The 17,013-nt window shown below is 43.8% G+C and overlaps 1 protein-coding gene across 1 annotated transcript; it reads right to left on the bottom strand.

The window, feature by feature from the left end:
• Positions 1-3,508: 3,508 nt before the first annotated feature.
• On the bottom strand, positions 3,509-16,137 carry LOC128328313 (phosphorylated adapter RNA export protein-like). The gene is made up of 5 exons (XM_053258164.1): positions 15,890-16,137; positions 10,443-11,065; positions 7,497-7,617; positions 5,738-5,821; positions 3,509-3,834 (listed from the first exon to the last, which is right to left on the bottom strand). The coding sequence occupies exons 1-5, from the start codon at positions 15,992-15,994 to the stop codon at positions 3,565-3,567; spliced, it is 1,203 nt and encodes a 400-aa protein (XP_053114139.1). The 5' UTR covers positions 15,995-16,137; the 3' UTR covers positions 3,509-3,564.
• Positions 16,138-17,013: the final 876 nt, after the last annotated feature.

The following is a 17,013-nucleotide window of genomic DNA, read 5'->3' on the forward strand; positions in this document are numbered from 1 at the left end:
TGTCCAAGTGCCTCGCCATTGATTGTTAACTGTGTACTCCACATGCTCATTGCTTTTTTAATAAATATCTGAATGTTTTTGCTGTCACCAGTTGTTTCTAAACATTTTAGTATCCATGTGTGAGGCAATGAATCGAAGGCTTTCTTGTAGTCAATCCATGCAACACTTAGATTTGTTTTTCTTCTCTTGCACTTTTCTAAAATCATTTTGTCAATCAGCAGCTGGTCTTTTGTGCCTCTGGTGTTCGGGCAATTTCCTTTCTGTTCAACTGGAAGCTGTTTGTTAGTTAAGTGTTGCATCACTTCATCTGCTATTATTCCAGTTAATAATTTGAACATGGTTGGCAGGCAGGTTATCGGTCTATAATTACTTGGAACTGCACCTTTTGCTGGGTCTTTCATTATGAGATGAGTTTTCCCAGTTGTTAGCCATTGTTCAATATCACCGCCTTTCATAATGTGATTGAACTGTTTTGATAGTTGTTTATGAAGGCTTGTTAGGTGTTTAAGCCAAAAGCCATGCAGTTCATCGTCGCCTGGCGCAGTCCAATTTTTAATTTTCTTTGCTCTTTCACTTATTAATTCTGGTCTTCTTCTTGTTGTTGTTATTAAATAAACAAACAAAAACTAACAGAAGCAGAATACAGTCATTGACATTAAGTCATGGCACACACTGGAGTTGAGGTCTTCAGTTGCAAAAAGACAGTAGCAAGCAAGCACACTGAACAAAAATACAAAACGGCACACCTCAGAATAAAACACTCTCTCCCCCACCCCAACCCCAAGGACCTGATAAACAGCTTTCCAGGTTTACTTCTCTGTTATAGATGTTTCTAGTCCACATCAGTATCCACTCAGGCCTTTTCCCTTCTGCCTTGAGAACATCATCCAGGCCTCTGATAAACAGTTGCATGGGCACTTCCCCACTCCCAATTCAAAACGAGCCAGTGATTTCATTCTCATGCTCCAAGCTCAGCCTTCTTCTGAGTAGGGGTAAAGGCTATGTGTAGAGTGTACAACAACAGGTGCTTCTGCTGTCTTGCTGTTCTCAACAAAAATAGGGCTGCGAATAAACAGCACAAAATAGTTTTTCCTGAGTCAAGACGGCTCTGCTCAGGCCCTTTTGCCCATTTACATTCAGACACCCACCGAAAATTGAGTGTAGGCCATAACAACCTTCATGTTAAAAAATTACACTCTTTAGCATTAAAGTCATATCAAATATAACACAAACTGTGTGCCCAGTATTTCCCTGCCAGTTGTTTGCTTGGTTTTTTTTTTAAGTCTGTATGAGAAATTCCTGGAGAAGGCTTAAGGAATTCAGGAAACACAAGTTCTTTAGAACCAATCTTTATTTTCTGTACTCTACAACTGAGAATTAAACAGATGTGTGCAACTCCACTTTGTCCTTCTCTGAGAGGTCTTACAAATAGGATAGTTGCATGCCTAGTACTACGGTTCCAACTAAAGCGTTGTAACCCATTTTAACCGTCCCTTTCTTTTGAGATCATTGGAATGAATGGTGTGGGGTGGGGTAGTAGACAAGCAACCCTCAAGATCAGCATTATTGATTAATGTGAATTTTATAATCTGAAGCAAAACAAAAACCACACACAATTGAAAATGACACACTATAGTAATATGAACATAATCTGAAAAACAAATATCCACAGCCTCATTCTTAGACTTTGGGCACCCAGCAAGTGGAGTTGCTTCCTAGAACAAGGCCACGGCACAGAGATGTCTGGAAACGTATCCTGCTAACATAATTATGATGGTTCACTCACAGCTCACAAACTAAGATGCAACATGAAGTGTGTTGCTGACCCCAATGTGCCTTAATTTCTTTTGCTGAACAGGAGCCAGACTGTGGTGAGGGAGGAGGGGGCTTTAGCCACAAACCCTGCCACCTTCCCGATCCAGATTGTTCCCCAAATGTGCACAAGATGGGGGTAAGGACTTGGATTGGGACTGTAATGGAGGAGTTCCAATCTAGCTGCTGTTAACCAAGAAATGTTAAAACAAAGGCTCCTATGCATGTATACTCAGAACTAAAGTCCTACTGCATTCAACAGGATTTACTTCCAAGTCCATTTCCAGAGGATTGTAGCCTCAGAATGTTAAGGATTAGAATGGTACAATACTCAGTAAATGGAAACAAGCTTCCCAAGATTACTGCAACAGGATGATAACCTTTAACTATACTAGAGCCATCTTTTAAATAACTCAGCTTCACCTATGAAGATAATTGTAGCCTATCTACTATATTATCAAAATCTTTTATTGCCTGGAAACATTCACCATTATTTCTCGATTTGACAGGAATTTTAATCCAATGTCTTGGACAGTCAACTCTAAAATAAATCAGGGTTGCATACACATAATATTCCATATGTAGGAACATATTAGGACATCTTCAATATCACAGTGTTCCACCCTTAGAATTTTAACAAAGCAGCTACTGGTAGTCTCAAATCAATTTAATTATATATAAATAATTTAAGAAGTTATACTTGCTGCAACTCATAAAACAGTTAAGCTGGGATTTGGCAGTTAATTAGTCAATTTAGTGCCAGACTTCCAATTAATTTTGAAAGAGCAACAGATAAACCAAATAACTAAAAAAAAACCCAGGCAGGGCTGAGATTCTGTACCCAGTTACACTGTATTCAACTTCAACTGATTTAAGTAGCACTTAAGCACCCATAACTTTGGTACAGCAGGAGGGTACTAGCACAACATTCAGGCATGAACAGGTGGCTGAAAGAACAGGGAACTGGTTGCCCTAGTCACTGTGAACTTTTGGAAAGGATGCTTTGTTTTTATTAGTGATTCAGTATTAGAAGACTTTCTAGATTAGAGTTCTGTAAAGACACAAGTAGTATCTACTGCTTCACATATATAGGAAAAACACAGGTGTTCTATTTGTCATTGAAACAGTGCACAAATTTAGAGTGTGTTCTTTAGAGAGAACACTCTTTTGGACAGTAATAGTGGGCATCCCAATAGATGACAGCTAATATCTCAACATTATGTTCCTTCCTGTTATTAGTGCTCTAAGGTTCTGAATACCAAATCTAGATTTTGAATACGGAATCTAAACAATGCTCCAAAGCTGTGATCCCAACCTCACCAGCCAAGGCCACATCCATGGAGAATGCTTCCATGTTAGAATACATTTTAGGAGTTCAATACATCACATTGTTGCATATCACCTTGGCTAGGTGCTTCCCCGCAACTAAGCGATTACTCTAGAATGACAGCACTCAGTTCTGCTCCCATCTCAAACTAACCCTGGGGTGGGTGAACATGACCCAATTTAAGTTTTGAATGAGGAGAGAGATCATGTAGCCAAAAAAAAAAAAGAGAGAGAGAGAGAAGTCTAAAAATATTTTTGATCTGAAGAAAACTGAAAAAATGTTGTCCAAAATGCAGAAGGCCTTCTTCAGCATACAACTGATTGACATAATAGATACTATTGCAGCTATTGAAAACAAGTAGTCATCATATAAAAAACAGCTATTTAATATTTCCCAAAGATATGGTCTCTCAGGTATCCAGTATATTAAAAGATGTCCAAATCATGAGTATTATCAATTTCAATAGCATCCTCTGGATCCAGTTTCATTTCACTGTGTCCTTCCTGCAAATCTTCTAAAGAAGCCAATGCCTCATTTGTATCACTAGCAAAAGTCTCACGAGAGGCATCATCATACTCCTGAAGGTTGAGCCCTTTAATAGCTTTCTTCATCTTTTTACCCAGGACTTGAATTCTTCTCTTCTTTGCCGCTTTTTTGTTCTCATACTCCTTTTGGTTTTCAATACAGAAGATTTCCTACAAAGAGAATTGTTAATACCTTGTGAAGTGCTAAGGAATAATAGCCAGGTGAAATCAGTTTTCAGAAACCACCAGCTGCCTTTGCGAACCTTAGAACTCAAGTTAAAAGCTGACTGCATGAAAATGAACAAAACTTTTTTTTTTTTTTGGAAGACTGCTATATATTAAAACCATTCCAAAAACTGCTACAGAAAATCTGAAAATTAATACTTCTGCTTCCTAAAGTCAAAGGGGGTCCTGTTTTAAATAGTGGCAGCTCTGTCTGCCTGGATTACAGGAAAGCAATTAAGAACATAAGAACATAACCTACCAGATATAACCAAAGATGGAGCATGAAAAAGATGTATTTTTAGTTGTTTTTTTAAAAACACTGAGGGAGGGAGAATGACAAAGGTCTTCAGGGAGGGCGTTCCAAAGCTGAGGGGCCACAACTGAAAAGGCCCCGTCTCTAGTCCCCGACAACCAGATCTCTATGCGTGGCAGGGCCATGAGCAGGGCCCGAGACGATGAGCGGAGGGCCCTGGCAGGTTCATATCAAATTGGGCATGCATTCTGAAGTAAGAAAGACCCTTTAAATATTATAATTTCATTTATTCACAGCTACTCACTTAAGTTAAAAATATTTCTGTATACAAAAATATTCGGATGGGGCAGGCGAACTATAATTTGCTTCAAAGTCTTATAGATATTATATTCAGATGCGCAATTGTCCTGATCTCCAAATTCAAATATTGTATCTGAAAAAGGAAGGCACCCTTCCACAGCCTTCCAAATAGTTATTCACCTGATAATTGTCCCAAGATGAATTCCCATCCTTCCTTCTAGCCTTAAAGAGTGGCTGGCATTTGCTTAGCTGGCTCAGCGGATTCCAATTTCTGACAAACCCTGTGTTGTTGTTTTTCCAGGACCCAGTCCATCAGGAGACTATGGAAGACAGCTTGTTCTTTCTTTCTCAGTCTTTAAGACTAGGATAGGTGCCAAAGCTGGAAGCAAAAAGTCCGGCATCTCCCTTCCCTCTTGTATTCTCTTTTTCCAGCATTATATTTACCAGCTCCACTTAGATCTGCCAGATCTACTTCAATCTACAAGCTCAAACACTGAAAAGAGAAAACCACTTGAGGCGTTCCCTTCATGCGTCTTAAATCTAGAAGCTCTAATACGGAAAGGAAGGAACGACCTTATGCATAGGTCACACTCCTTTCCAGCTTCAAACTTGGTTTATCTAAGGAAAGAAAGGAGACAGCCTCATACAAGGTGCTCTTCCTTCCTTCCAAGTGTAGACCCCATAACAGTTACAGAAAGCAAACCTGCATTCTCAAGTCTCTGGTGGGGGTGGGCCTGGGAGAGACAAAGAGTGGGGCATCAGCCCCGAAGCCATTTGGTTGCTCTACTCGAATACGAGCTCCACCAACTTCATGCCTACAACAGAAGAGCCCCTCATATGGCTAGCTGGACCATCCTAATGGATATTATTGAGCATTGATTCAATATCAATTTGGGCTTCACAGAAAAGCATTTGATGACTAGAAACTGGTAATTTTTACCCTTATTTGTACAGCCTTCATTTTCACCAATTGTGCTTTGCACAGAGACAAAAAGTGTTTTAAGTGCTCACCACCAAGGCTAAATCAAATGCCAGAAGCAAGAAGACAAGTTACATTCGCACGTAGACCTTGAAACTTCCACAGAGCAGTCATGTCGGTCTGCAACTATATAATTAAAAATGGGGGGAGGGGTTCTTCTAAGGAAGACTTTCATACTGAGACATGAGTTCAGAAGCTGCATGAGGAAGACTGACAAAGCTGGAGGAAAAATTGCTGCACTCTGGCAATTCTAGCAGTTAGTAATTTTTCTAAAATTCTTCTGTTTATTGGAGTTTGTATAGATTACATTTATTTACCTTGATTTGTTCTCCAGTTATACTCGGTGTGTTCTTCAATAGGTTTAAGTAAACGCCTCCTGGTGTTCTTCTTCTAGTACCATTCTGCATAATGGAAAAATAAAACTTCTCAAAGTTCCAAGTTTAAAAGACTAAGCATGCACTCATATAACCTGAATAAAAAGGAGAGAGTTTGGATTTTTGACAGAATTAAGAGAAGCAAAAATTAGATACTCTTGGCGGTGTGTGGGTATGTGTCTCATTTAAATTAAATGTTTTGTGAAGTCTGAATGGCTCATAGTGAAAACAGTATAGGAAGTTGCATATAAGGAACACTTCTTGTGGTACTTCTTGAGCTGGTCTGGTGGTAGCAAGCATGACTTGTCCCCTTAGCTAAGCAGGGTCTGCCCAGGTTTGCATTTGAATGGGAGACTAGAAGTGTGAGCACTGGAAGATATTCCCCTCAGGGGATAATGGAGCCACTCTGGGAAGAGCATCTAGGTTCCAAGTTCCCTCCCCGGCAGCATCTCCAAGATAGGGCTGAGAGAGATTCCTGCCTGCACCCTTGGAAAAGCCGCTGCCAGTCTGGGTAGACAACACTGAGCTAGATAGACCAATTGTCTGACTCAGTCTATGGCAGCTTCCTATGTTCCTATAATTCACTCAATATTGCCAGGACTACCCTCACCAGGAGGACCAAAGCCAGCTTTGGCAACATGAGGTAGGAGAGCTGGTCTTGGGGTAGCAAGCATTACTTGTCCCCTTTGCTAAGCAGGGTACGCCCTGGTTGCATATGAATGGGAGACTTGATGTGTGAGCACTGGAAGATCTTCCCCTCAGGGGATGGAGCCACTCTGGGAAGAGCAGAAGGTTTCAAGTTCCCTCCCTGGCAGCATCTCCAAGATAGGGCTGAGAGAGATCCCCGCCTGCAATCTTGGAGAAGCCGCTGCCAGTCTGTGTAGACAATACTGAGCGAGACAGACCAATGGTCTGACTCAGTATATGGCAGCTTCTTATGTTCCACACACGGAGGCGGGGGAGGGATGATTATCAGCACCTTCCCCCCACTTTTCATCTGCGGCTGCCTCCCAAATATGTGTCCTTGAGGACTGGGGAGATCCCCAGATGCAGGGGGTCTCTGATTACAATTAATCAGATTGTAAGAGAGACTCCATTTGAAGAAATTCCTATTCTGATGGGGGGGGAATGCAAACTACAAAGGGATGCAAAGACTGGTATCAGAATAAAGCAATGTAAAAACATATTCCTTATTCTATACAACTGACACACACCAGGGTTAACCTGAATATTTCAAATTTAAACAGCAATGTTCACACATTCTTTATTTTAAAGAGATTTAAAATTTAAAGTAGTGATAACTTTATTTACTTTAAAAATAGATAATATGCAACAATCACATTCCATATTATACAAATCAGTTAACAAATGTGTTTATAGTCTTCAGTTTTAATTAGCAGTGAATTCCAACTGCAGTCATAAACAGGCAATTCTAGTTAATTTGCATGTGCTTTAAACCAGGGAAGATGTAATCTTTCTGCAAGTACACAGAATTTAGAATTTGGGCAATAGCCACAAGCAAAAGTGGATTTCCCAACTTGGGACCTGGGGCCGTGCCAAGATCTCTGCTATCACAGGAGTGATCTGTGTTGAGTTGTTTGCTATGGAGAATGGATCTACAGAGTTCAGCTAAAAATCCATGACTGCCAGCCCAGAGTAAGGCCTAAATTAGGTCTAACCACCACCAGCAGCTATTCCTTACCACTATGAAAAGGCCTCCATTTTGTTCCACTTCTGCCGTTTCCATCAGTAGTTCAATAGCTTTCTTCTTCCCAATGATTTTTACTACCTGCACAATCAGATCCTTCTTTGGTTCGCGAAGCCTAAAAGGAAAATAAAATACTAAGAACATTCCTTGCTAACCATTTGATAACTAAAACATTTTCATTTTTTTTAGAAGTACCCACAGTTACTAGTATTTATTACTACTTGACACTTGTATGGTGCCAGCAGCTCAATGAGCCAACCTTGGAGTAAGCGAAGCTTTGGTTAAAAATATTAAGGTTGAAATCCTGTGCACAGTGACCCAGAAATAGTCTCCAATGAACACAGGAGGACTTACTTCCAAATAAACATGCACAAGATTTGTCTGCAAGAGTGAGCATGTGAGTAGTCTCAAGCTCTGGGGTCCAGTGTTCTCTCTAATTTTTTCTGTCTGTGTGCGGAATGAGTTTTGTTCTGGGTGGCAGTATCAAGGCAGTGTGTGCGCACCATGTGCATTCAGAGGGGGACCTTCCTGATTCAGCCTGAGCGGGATCTAAAATTAACTGAGCGGACATCAAAAAACATGTGGGCATGCGCACATGCACACATCTTAGAGGGAACACTGCTGGGGTCTACAATGAGAAGATGCAGAACAACTTCTTTGGTCTAAACTGAACACGGAGAGATTTCGTCTGCAGCCTCTGCTACTAGGCAAAAAGACAGACTGCATTGTCCTAACAACCCTATTGCCCCCATAAGCAGCTCAGTGGGGGAGAAAGAGTTTTTGTGCTCTTTCTACAGCATAGATAGATAGATAGATAGATAGATAGATAGATAGATAGATAGATTCAAAGTTAACATCTGCATCAGTCAAAGGCCACAGCAGAAAGCTGAAGTACAGTACTTAAACACACTAATGTCCTATATAATAAAACCCTAGGGTATCTGCGTCCGTGTCTCTGGGAGGTGTTCTGAGCATACGTGGCTGCGCTTGCAGCCTGAGTGGCTGGCGCGCGCGGACGGAGAACAGTGGCGGCAGCGGCCATGGCCGCTGGTGGGCCTGGCCTGGCAGCGACGGGAACGGGCCGAGGAGCCGAGACGGTGGGCCTGGCCGGGCGAGGCGAGGCGGCGGCGGGGGAAGCCGGGCGAGGCGGCGGGTCCAGCCGGAGCCGCGGGCTCAGCCAAAGGAGGCGGCGGGGGAGGCTGGAGAAGGCGGCGGTCCCGGGGGAAGCGGGAGCCCAGGGGAAGCGGGAGGAGACGGCGGGCTGGTGGCAGACATCGCGCGCCTGAAGGAGCCAGAGCTTGGCGGCGGCGGCGGCCTCCTCCTCCTTCTGGCCCTGCTGGAGGCAGCAGCCAGCCCAGAGCTGCAGGTGGCTGAGCTGGCTCCTGGCGGCCGAGCTGGCCCGCGGCAGGGACCACCCGGCGCCGCTGCCACCGCCGCCAGTTGCCGGAGGAGGCCCGGAGGTGGTGAGGCGGGGGTGCGGGCGGCCAGGCTTGGCTTGCTCTTCCTTCTCTTCATGGGGGGGGAGCCCCATTGCCGCTGTGCGGGGCTTGCTCCCGAAGAGAGCGAGCTGCTGGGGGCGTCGAGGCCTCTGTCTCCCCCTGGGGGGGTGAGAGGGGACGCAGCAACGGTTCTTCTAGTGCCCGTTATTGTAACGGGCCTAATGTGACTAGTATATACATAAAAACCTCTGTGCTGGTCTAAGACCGTAATAAAGATTGATTGACATAAAAACCAATCACAGCACTCAGAGTGCACTGTAGGACAGAAATTATGGTAGCTGCCTATAATTGTGCTTGTTATTACTTTGGACTCCTATTGACATTTTCTCTCCACATATTTACTGCCAGCACAAAAGAAACTAGTGCCTTGGCGTTTTCTTTTCTTAAACTGTATAACATTGTGCAGAGTTTTGTTTTTTAGTGGGCCACTAGTCAGGGATGATGGGAGTTGTGGTCCAAGAACAGCTCGAGAGACTCAGATTAGCCATTCCTGATCGACTTGGACCAAAGGAAAGGAAAGAAGATATTATGAAAATGGGAGTGACATGCAGTTTTAAGTTCTCATAATCAAAATGCATTCTTAAAGTTGTAACAATATAAATTAAGGCATATTACAAGGTTTTGAAGAACAGTGAGGCATGCAAAACAAAAACCCAGAAAACAAGTCTTTTAACAAAAGTCTGAATAATTTTGAGAACACCGATTAACAGAAGTTTTACAACAACAGAATACAACAGAAGTTTTACTGAAATTAAGTAGCCCTTTAGAATAACTCCTGAGTAGTACTATTGAAGAGTCACCTTAAGTGGTGCAGCAGGGAAATGCTTGACTAACAAGCAGAAGGTTGCCAGTTCGAATCTGCGCTGTTACTATATCAGGCAGCAGCAATATAGGAAGATGCTGAAAGGCATCATCTCATACTGAGCAGGAGGAGGCAATAGGAAACCCCTCCTGTATTCTACCAAAGAAAACCACAGGGCTCTGTGGGCGCCACGAGTCGAAATCAACTTGACGGCACACTTTACCTTTAGCACTATTGAGCAACAGTCTGGATGTGACCCACTGTCTCTATATGTAGAGGAATGATCCCAATTCATATGTTTAACTTTCCCCACATGAGATGCCCTGGTTACTTGAGAGTTATTCAGTGAGCAGTGAGTTATTCAGAAAGCAGTAACAGTTTAACCAGAGGTCTGGTGGGTTACTCCAACCCACTGCACTAAAACAGAATCCCCAGAACCCCAGCAAAATTAGTACCAATACAAAGAGAGATGAAGAGATGTCCTGGCTACATATAATACATGCAGCCGGAATTTTTAATCCAGTAACTAATTTAAAGAAACACCCACCCTCCACTAACTTTCGTTAGCTCATAAGCGGGCATCTTCTCAAAATCTAAACTACAGATGAAAGTGTATTGCATACACGATCAAAATCTTACCGGTAGGCAATTTCATCTGCCACTTTTTCCTCGGGATCTTCTTCAGTAATTTCATACCTCCCTTTATAATTCATTTCTTGCCTTTCACCCAATCTTTCCTTAACAGGCCGTTTCCGTTTCAAAAGACCTTGCCCATTCTCCTCCTCCTCCTCCGGTACTGTCTTTTTGTCATCCTGCATATATTCATCTAATTCTTTGTTTAATGACTCAACCACTTCTGAGCCAGACTCTTTCATCAGCTTTTTCGCCAGCAAGTAATTGTAGGTCTCCGAGGCCCTGCTTCGGTCAATGCTGCCCTCCATCCCTAGAATCCCAAGTTCTGAGGCCACGGCATCCTGATTCTGCTCCTGAAGTACAGCACCCCAGATGTTGTTGATCTTTTTACTCCCTAAAATCATCTGTTTCTGGGGGTTGTGGCCCAACTGAAAAGGATCTGGTTTAGGGGGAGGGAGGTTAGAACACTTCTGCCGCTTTCGCTTCCATAGACAGCTGTCTTCATCTGAATCTGAGAAGCTCTCATCACTAGAGTCCACGCTTTTTGTAGTCCGGTAAGGGACACTAGGAGCACAGGGTGAAACGCTGCTTGGGGAAGATCTGGCCGCAGTGTTGCTATCAAGTGGTTTCTGAAATTTAAAGAGACAACATTAAAAACATTGCAATCTCACTGTGCATTGGTTGATTGTCATTCTACAGAAATGCAAGAGATGCGGAAACCATCAGAAACCAATTAGAGTAACTAACAGCTTAGCCTTTTCTCTCACCATCTCTTCCTTCTCATCTCAGAAGGTGAAAGGAGCTAGAGAACAAACATATGTTCATGGAAGGACTAAAATTGTACTAACCTAGCAAGATCAGCACCTAGATAGGAGCTCAGCCTCCTTTCTCGTCATTCTTCTTGTCCTGACAGTATAGGGGAGTACAAAATGGTGCCAAAGTCATTAGAGGATCTGATATTTTGGCTCACATTCATCTGTACCAAGTTTCTCACAAGCAGCAGGCTTGAGAACAAAGAGGCACCAGAATCAGGGATGTAATAACGCTTGCTCATCCTCCAAGGTTATATATGCTATTAGTTGTCAGCAATGCCCTCCTGCTATCTACATATGACAAACATACAGTCTTTCAGTAAAATAAGAAATCTGGCATCACACTGCCAATATACAGACATCAGTAAAATATAACTCTGGGTTCTCAGGCAATTGGGGGGCATAAAATAAGAGACCAAGATCATTAACATGGGCTGAGTAGACGATCCTGCTGAGATACGAGATGGTGTCTCTTGGATGGAACTGACTGATGTGACTTGCTAGACTCTGAATAACAGTTTTATATCTTTTGTTATTCTCTCTTACAGAAAACTCCCTCAGAAGTAACACCGTGCTTGACAAACGGTCACGATTCAGTTTTTAAAAGCTGTCTGTATAGTTGTGAGTGTAAGCACAGGCATTACATTTAGATTTCCTTTTGAACAGTTTTTTTTTTTAAAGAGGCTCTTCTAATAATTGTTATTAAAAATCCAAGTTAAACATTATATAGTTGTTTTATCCTGTTGAAAACCAATTGTCGCTTGGATTTTTAAGTAGTCTTACAAGATTTTACAGGAGAGGTATAAGTGAATACTGTACTGCAATACAAGGGCTGTTGACTGGTATCAGAAACACTGTGTCAGGACACCGTGGGCATGGGGCGGAAGAAAGTAGGGGTACTTACCCCAATACTGGGGAGAGGCAGGCCATCATACCACGCACCCCGCCTGCGGTCTCAATTTGAGGATGGCGGCAGTGCCTCCACAGTCAGTCAAGGATGACCCAGACAGCCAAGCTTCTGAGGACGTCTGAGATCTTGCAAGATCTCTGGGGGTTCGTGAGATCTTGGGGTAAGATCTGTCAGAATCTATTTAAAGACAGACTGACCGATGATAAGGGGCCAGTAACCGAGGAGGACCTGTGCTGGTGAGTGCTCAATGATTCAGCTTGAGTAAAGGAACACTACTGGGGGTTGTGTGAGTGTAACCAATAGGGGTGTGCATGGAACTGGTTCCGTGCGCACCCGGAAGGCTGGGGGTGTGTGATTTTAAGGCGCGGGGAGGATGCTCTTACCTCCCCCGCCGTGTTTCCCCATCTAGAGCTGCTTTAAAAAATGCTGGCCTGGAGTGGCTGTTTACCTTCTTGCCGCCTTGGTCAGCGAAAAACTGAAAGTGGCGTGTGCATGTGCGTCCGACACACACACCGTGCACCTGTGTGGTGGATGCCTGCGCACCCACCACTTCTGGTTTTACGTTGACCAGGGCGGCAAGAGGGTATACAGCCGCCCTGCACCAGCATTTTTAAATGCAGCGCCGGAAGGGAAAACATAGCAGGGGAGGTAAAAACAACCCCTACCCCTGCGTTCAAACCATTTCAAATGCAGGGGTTTCAATCCTGTTTGGCGTTCCTTGAATGGAACGCCGAACAGGTTCGTGCACATCCCTAGCAACCAACCCCCTTTCTGTGATGTTACCAAAACCTCTGAGGCCCGTCTGGAAGAGGCTTGATTCTCCCTTTTTCTCATAGCCCAGGTGCCTGTAAGCTTGACACACTGCTACCTGTATTAACTGGAAATATTAGAATATAAACTTACTGTATTTTGCACATAACAGTAAGAGTTTAGGCATAAACTACACATTCATTATTTCTTTGCATATAGATCAGTAACAGATGACCGTTCTCAGTCTATCTCGGTCACATTATGAAATATTTAACTGCTTGGGTTTAAAGGATACCTGATAGCACAAGACGTAACCGACACATTTTAGCAGCATCTAAATTCTTGAGTTTTATTACTATTGTAGGTCTCAGCATGATATATGTTGAAAAACTAGAGAAAATGAAACTATCACCCAATTTTTGTCATACAAAACATCTCCCTCCTGTTACCTCTCCTAGCATTAACAGATGTTCAGATTGTTCAATAGCATAAACAAATGCTCAAAAAATTGTTTTCAAACAAGCAAAAACCACTAGCTGAATTATGACCTGAATTTCTGGATAATTTAATAGACAAGGAGAGAAAAGACAGGTATGTTATGTCTTTTAAAATTCTGGTTGCCAATGCAGACATTTTCAAATTGCTGTATCTTAAGTCATTTTTCAACAGATCTTCATGAAATTTACAAAAAAAATTGCCATTCTGGTAAGCTGCCAGCGATTCATACTTGCCACAAGCAAGCATGCATGCATATGGTCACTTAGGACAGACTGAACTTTCTGACTGACTACAATGATTTGCAGCTTAGCTAATAATGAGTGTTAGCTTTGCCTTGACTATTCTTAGCAAGTCTGTAACCAAGTTTGATTGGGTTTCTTCTGCCACTGCAGAATTGAATCATTTTTTTCTTGACGGGGAAAGAAAAATTGCTGCATTCCACAGGTTCCCCTTGAGGCACTGAACAGGCATAGACAGAGAGGTCTGGGAAACCTAACAATCATAGTAGGTCCCCACAATTTAAGAACTGGCTGCGAGCCCAGAAATTTCTCTAGTGCCTAAAATATTATTTCTTACGTGTATGTACCACCTAATAAAAAGCTCTAGGAGATAAATTTGGGTGTATGGATTTATCTGCAGAATTCTTCCTTCACTAGGTTCTACCCACTGCTAGTTTTAATACCTGTTTTACATTGGATGAGAATGTAAACATACTGTACAAGTTTCTACATTTACAGGCCTGTATGCACCTGCTCCCATATGGTGGGTGGAATGAATAGACTCTTGCATACAACTTAATGTCTGTGATTTTTCCACTACTTTTTTTAGGTGGCAGGTTTGCAACAATAGAGTGTGCATCTGATAGCACACATTAGATCACATATGTATTTTACTTCTGTATTAGCCACATTTCAACTAGTGGTTAGTCTCACAGCAGTATCCTGTTGGTTTTTATGTTTTCTTTCAGCCACTGCTATCCAACTGATTCAATGAACATCCTCTGTTCTAATAGGAAGCTGACAAATCTACAACCCTGCAAAGATAAAAAGATGCTACTTGCTGTAGTCCCAAATGCTCACCAGCTGACAAATTCAGTGGGGGGGGGAGCTTTTGTAAATGCTGTTTATACATGTTAGCCTAGTACAATAGGACATCATTGTGCATTATTTTATCTGTTGAATAATGGGTTTAAAAAACAGGGGGGAGCCCAGACCTAAATATTCAAACTAAATTTTGATATATGGCCAGTGTAAATCCATAAACTGAGTTCTCCTCCATGAAGATTCAGGTAGTTAAGACATAGAGTAACACCTCTTCCCTTCATACACCATTCAGAACACCTGCATAATTCACTGGATAAAAGCTAGATGCAAACCCTGGACATGGAGCACATTGTGCACCTTGGGCAAGCCATTCTCTCTCAGAAAAAGAACTTTCATTCCAAAAGGGGCGTGCAGCCACTATTTTAAAAAAACAGAATTGTTACACCTGGTGCCAAAGCACTAAAGTTGCAATGCATTGTAGCAGAGAAAATGAGAGAACTGGAAACTTCAGTATTAGGCACAATCTTGATTTTGAGGTGAAGATCACCAGGTCTAGAGCCCAACAGGGCTCCTGTAGCTCTAAGAGCTTGCACAGAAGGCAGCAATTCAAGAGCAAGCTTATGTCCAGCTTTATTACGGTCAGAGACCAGCATAAAATTACACATTAAATGAAGGTAGTAGTGGAGAAAGGTTACATGTTAACAGAGGTGATTGCAAATATGATAGCTATTATAAAAAGGCTAAAATTTAAAATAATTACAATTTCTGTAAAAGGAGACAAGCTACTAAAAGACTATAACTGCTAAAAATACTTTTCCATAATAAAATGGGCAGCAATTCACCAGGTCCAGAGGAGAGCTGATCTTGTGGTAGTAAGCATGACTTGTCCCCCTAGCTAAGCAGGGTCTGCCCTGGTTGCATATGAATGGGAGACTAGAAGTGCAAGATATTCCCCTCAAGGGATGTATGGAGCTGCTCTGGGAAAAGCAGAAGGTTCCAAGTTCCTTCCCTGGCAGCATCTCCAAGCCAGGGCTGAGAGAGACTCCTGCCTGCAGCCTTGGAGGTGCCGCTGCCAGTCTGTGAAGACAAGACTGAGCGAGATGGACCAAGGGTCTGACTCAGTATATGGCAGCTTCTTATGTTCGCCATGCAGTGCTAGGACACGCTATCCCAGGAGAAACGGTGCCTCCCATGTTTTGCCCGGGAGAAAGCCACAATCTTTGCAGCCGGGCTTGCTTCCTAGTGAGCGGCGCACCGGATGGCAGACGCGCAGGGCGCCCCTGCAAATTGCAGCCCTATTCCCGGCCGCTCTCCCTTCAATCCTGCCCTGCGAGGGCGGCGGGACGCTTTGCCGCCAACCCTGCAGGCCGCCTCCCACCCAGCAGCCCCTGCAGAAGCAGCGCGGGAAAGCATGCCGGCCAGGGGAGGGGGCGGCCTCACCTGCTGGGGGCTCCTGGCGGCGGCGGAGACGGGCATTTCGCAGTCCGAGCCCGAGATCTCTCCGTCCTCCACGTCCTGCTCCATCCCCCGAGCCTCCAGCGCCATCTCCCCGCCGCTCAGCAGCCACAGGGCGGACGCCACTCGGGGAGAGGGACCCACGCGCTCTCCTTCTTCCGCGCGAACAAGCAGAGAGCGACACAAGCTGCCTGCAAAAAGCCGCCCGCAGGCTCCCGAGACTACAGGCTCCACAATGCACTGCGCTGGAAGAGGCGGGGTTGTAGGCGAGGGTCGCTGCAAGGCATGACGGGAATCGCAGTCCTTGTCTTGCAACATGCTCTGAGCTCCGCGGGTGCTATTTCTTCCTTGGTGTCTTCGATTCGGGGGCTGCCCCGGTATCAGCGGCGGGCAGTACTAGAAAGACACGGAGGCGGGGAACAGAAGTGTGTTTCTGGTGTGCGAGAGCTGCATTGCTGAAATAGTAACGGAGGGGGAGATTGTCTGAGGGGGCACGCCCCCTTTGCTGCCCCCTCTGATTGATTGATCGATTAAGTGCCCTCAAGTCAGCGACCACCTAGATAGATTCTCTCCAGAATGAATGATCTGTCTTCAGCTTGGCCTTTGAGGTCTCTCAGTGGCGCATTCATTGCTGTCGTGATCGAGTCCATCCACCTTGCTGCTGGTCGTCCTCTTCTTCTCTTTCCTTCAACTTTCCCCAGCATCATGAACTTCTCAAGGGAGCTGGGTCTTCGCATCATGTGTCCCAAGTATGATCGTTTGAGCCTGGTCATTGGTGTCTCGAGTGAACATTCTGGATTGATTTGGTTTGTTTTCCATTGGATCCATTGGTTTGGATCCATTGGATCCAAACCAAATTCAATCCAAACCAAACCAAATCCAAAACCAAACATTGGTTCATTGGATCCATTGGATCCAAACCAAACATTGGATCCATCCAAATTCTGGATCCATTGGTTTGTTTTCCTGGCTGTCCATGGTCTCCTCAAAAGTCTTCTCCAGCACCAAAGTTCAGAAGCGTCAATGCTTTTTCTCTCTTGCTTCTTCAAAGTCCAGCTTTCGCATCCATAGAGTGTCACAGGGAAAAGCATGCTCGGAACCATCCCCTC

Source organism: Hemicordylus capensis, chromosome 5, assembly GCF_027244095.1.
Source record: "Hemicordylus capensis ecotype Gifberg chromosome 5, rHemCap1.1.pri, whole genome shotgun sequence".
In the NCBI taxonomy this organism is placed as follows: domain Eukaryota; kingdom Metazoa; phylum Chordata; class Lepidosauria; order Squamata; family Cordylidae; genus Hemicordylus; species Hemicordylus capensis.

Coding starts and splice junctions, on each gene's coding strand:
- LOC128328313 (XM_053258164.1), bottom strand. CDS start 15,994: ATGGCGCTGGAGGCTCGGGGGATGGAGCAGGACGTGGAGGACGGAGAG. Junction 11,066..15,889: donor CCGCCAGGAGCCCCCAGCAG/GTGAGGCCGCCC, acceptor TTTAAATTTCAG/AAACCACTTGATAGCAACAC. Junction 3,835..5,737: donor TAACTGGAGAACAAATCAAG/GTAAATAAATGT, acceptor TTCTCTTTGTAG/GAAATCTTCTGTATTGAAAA.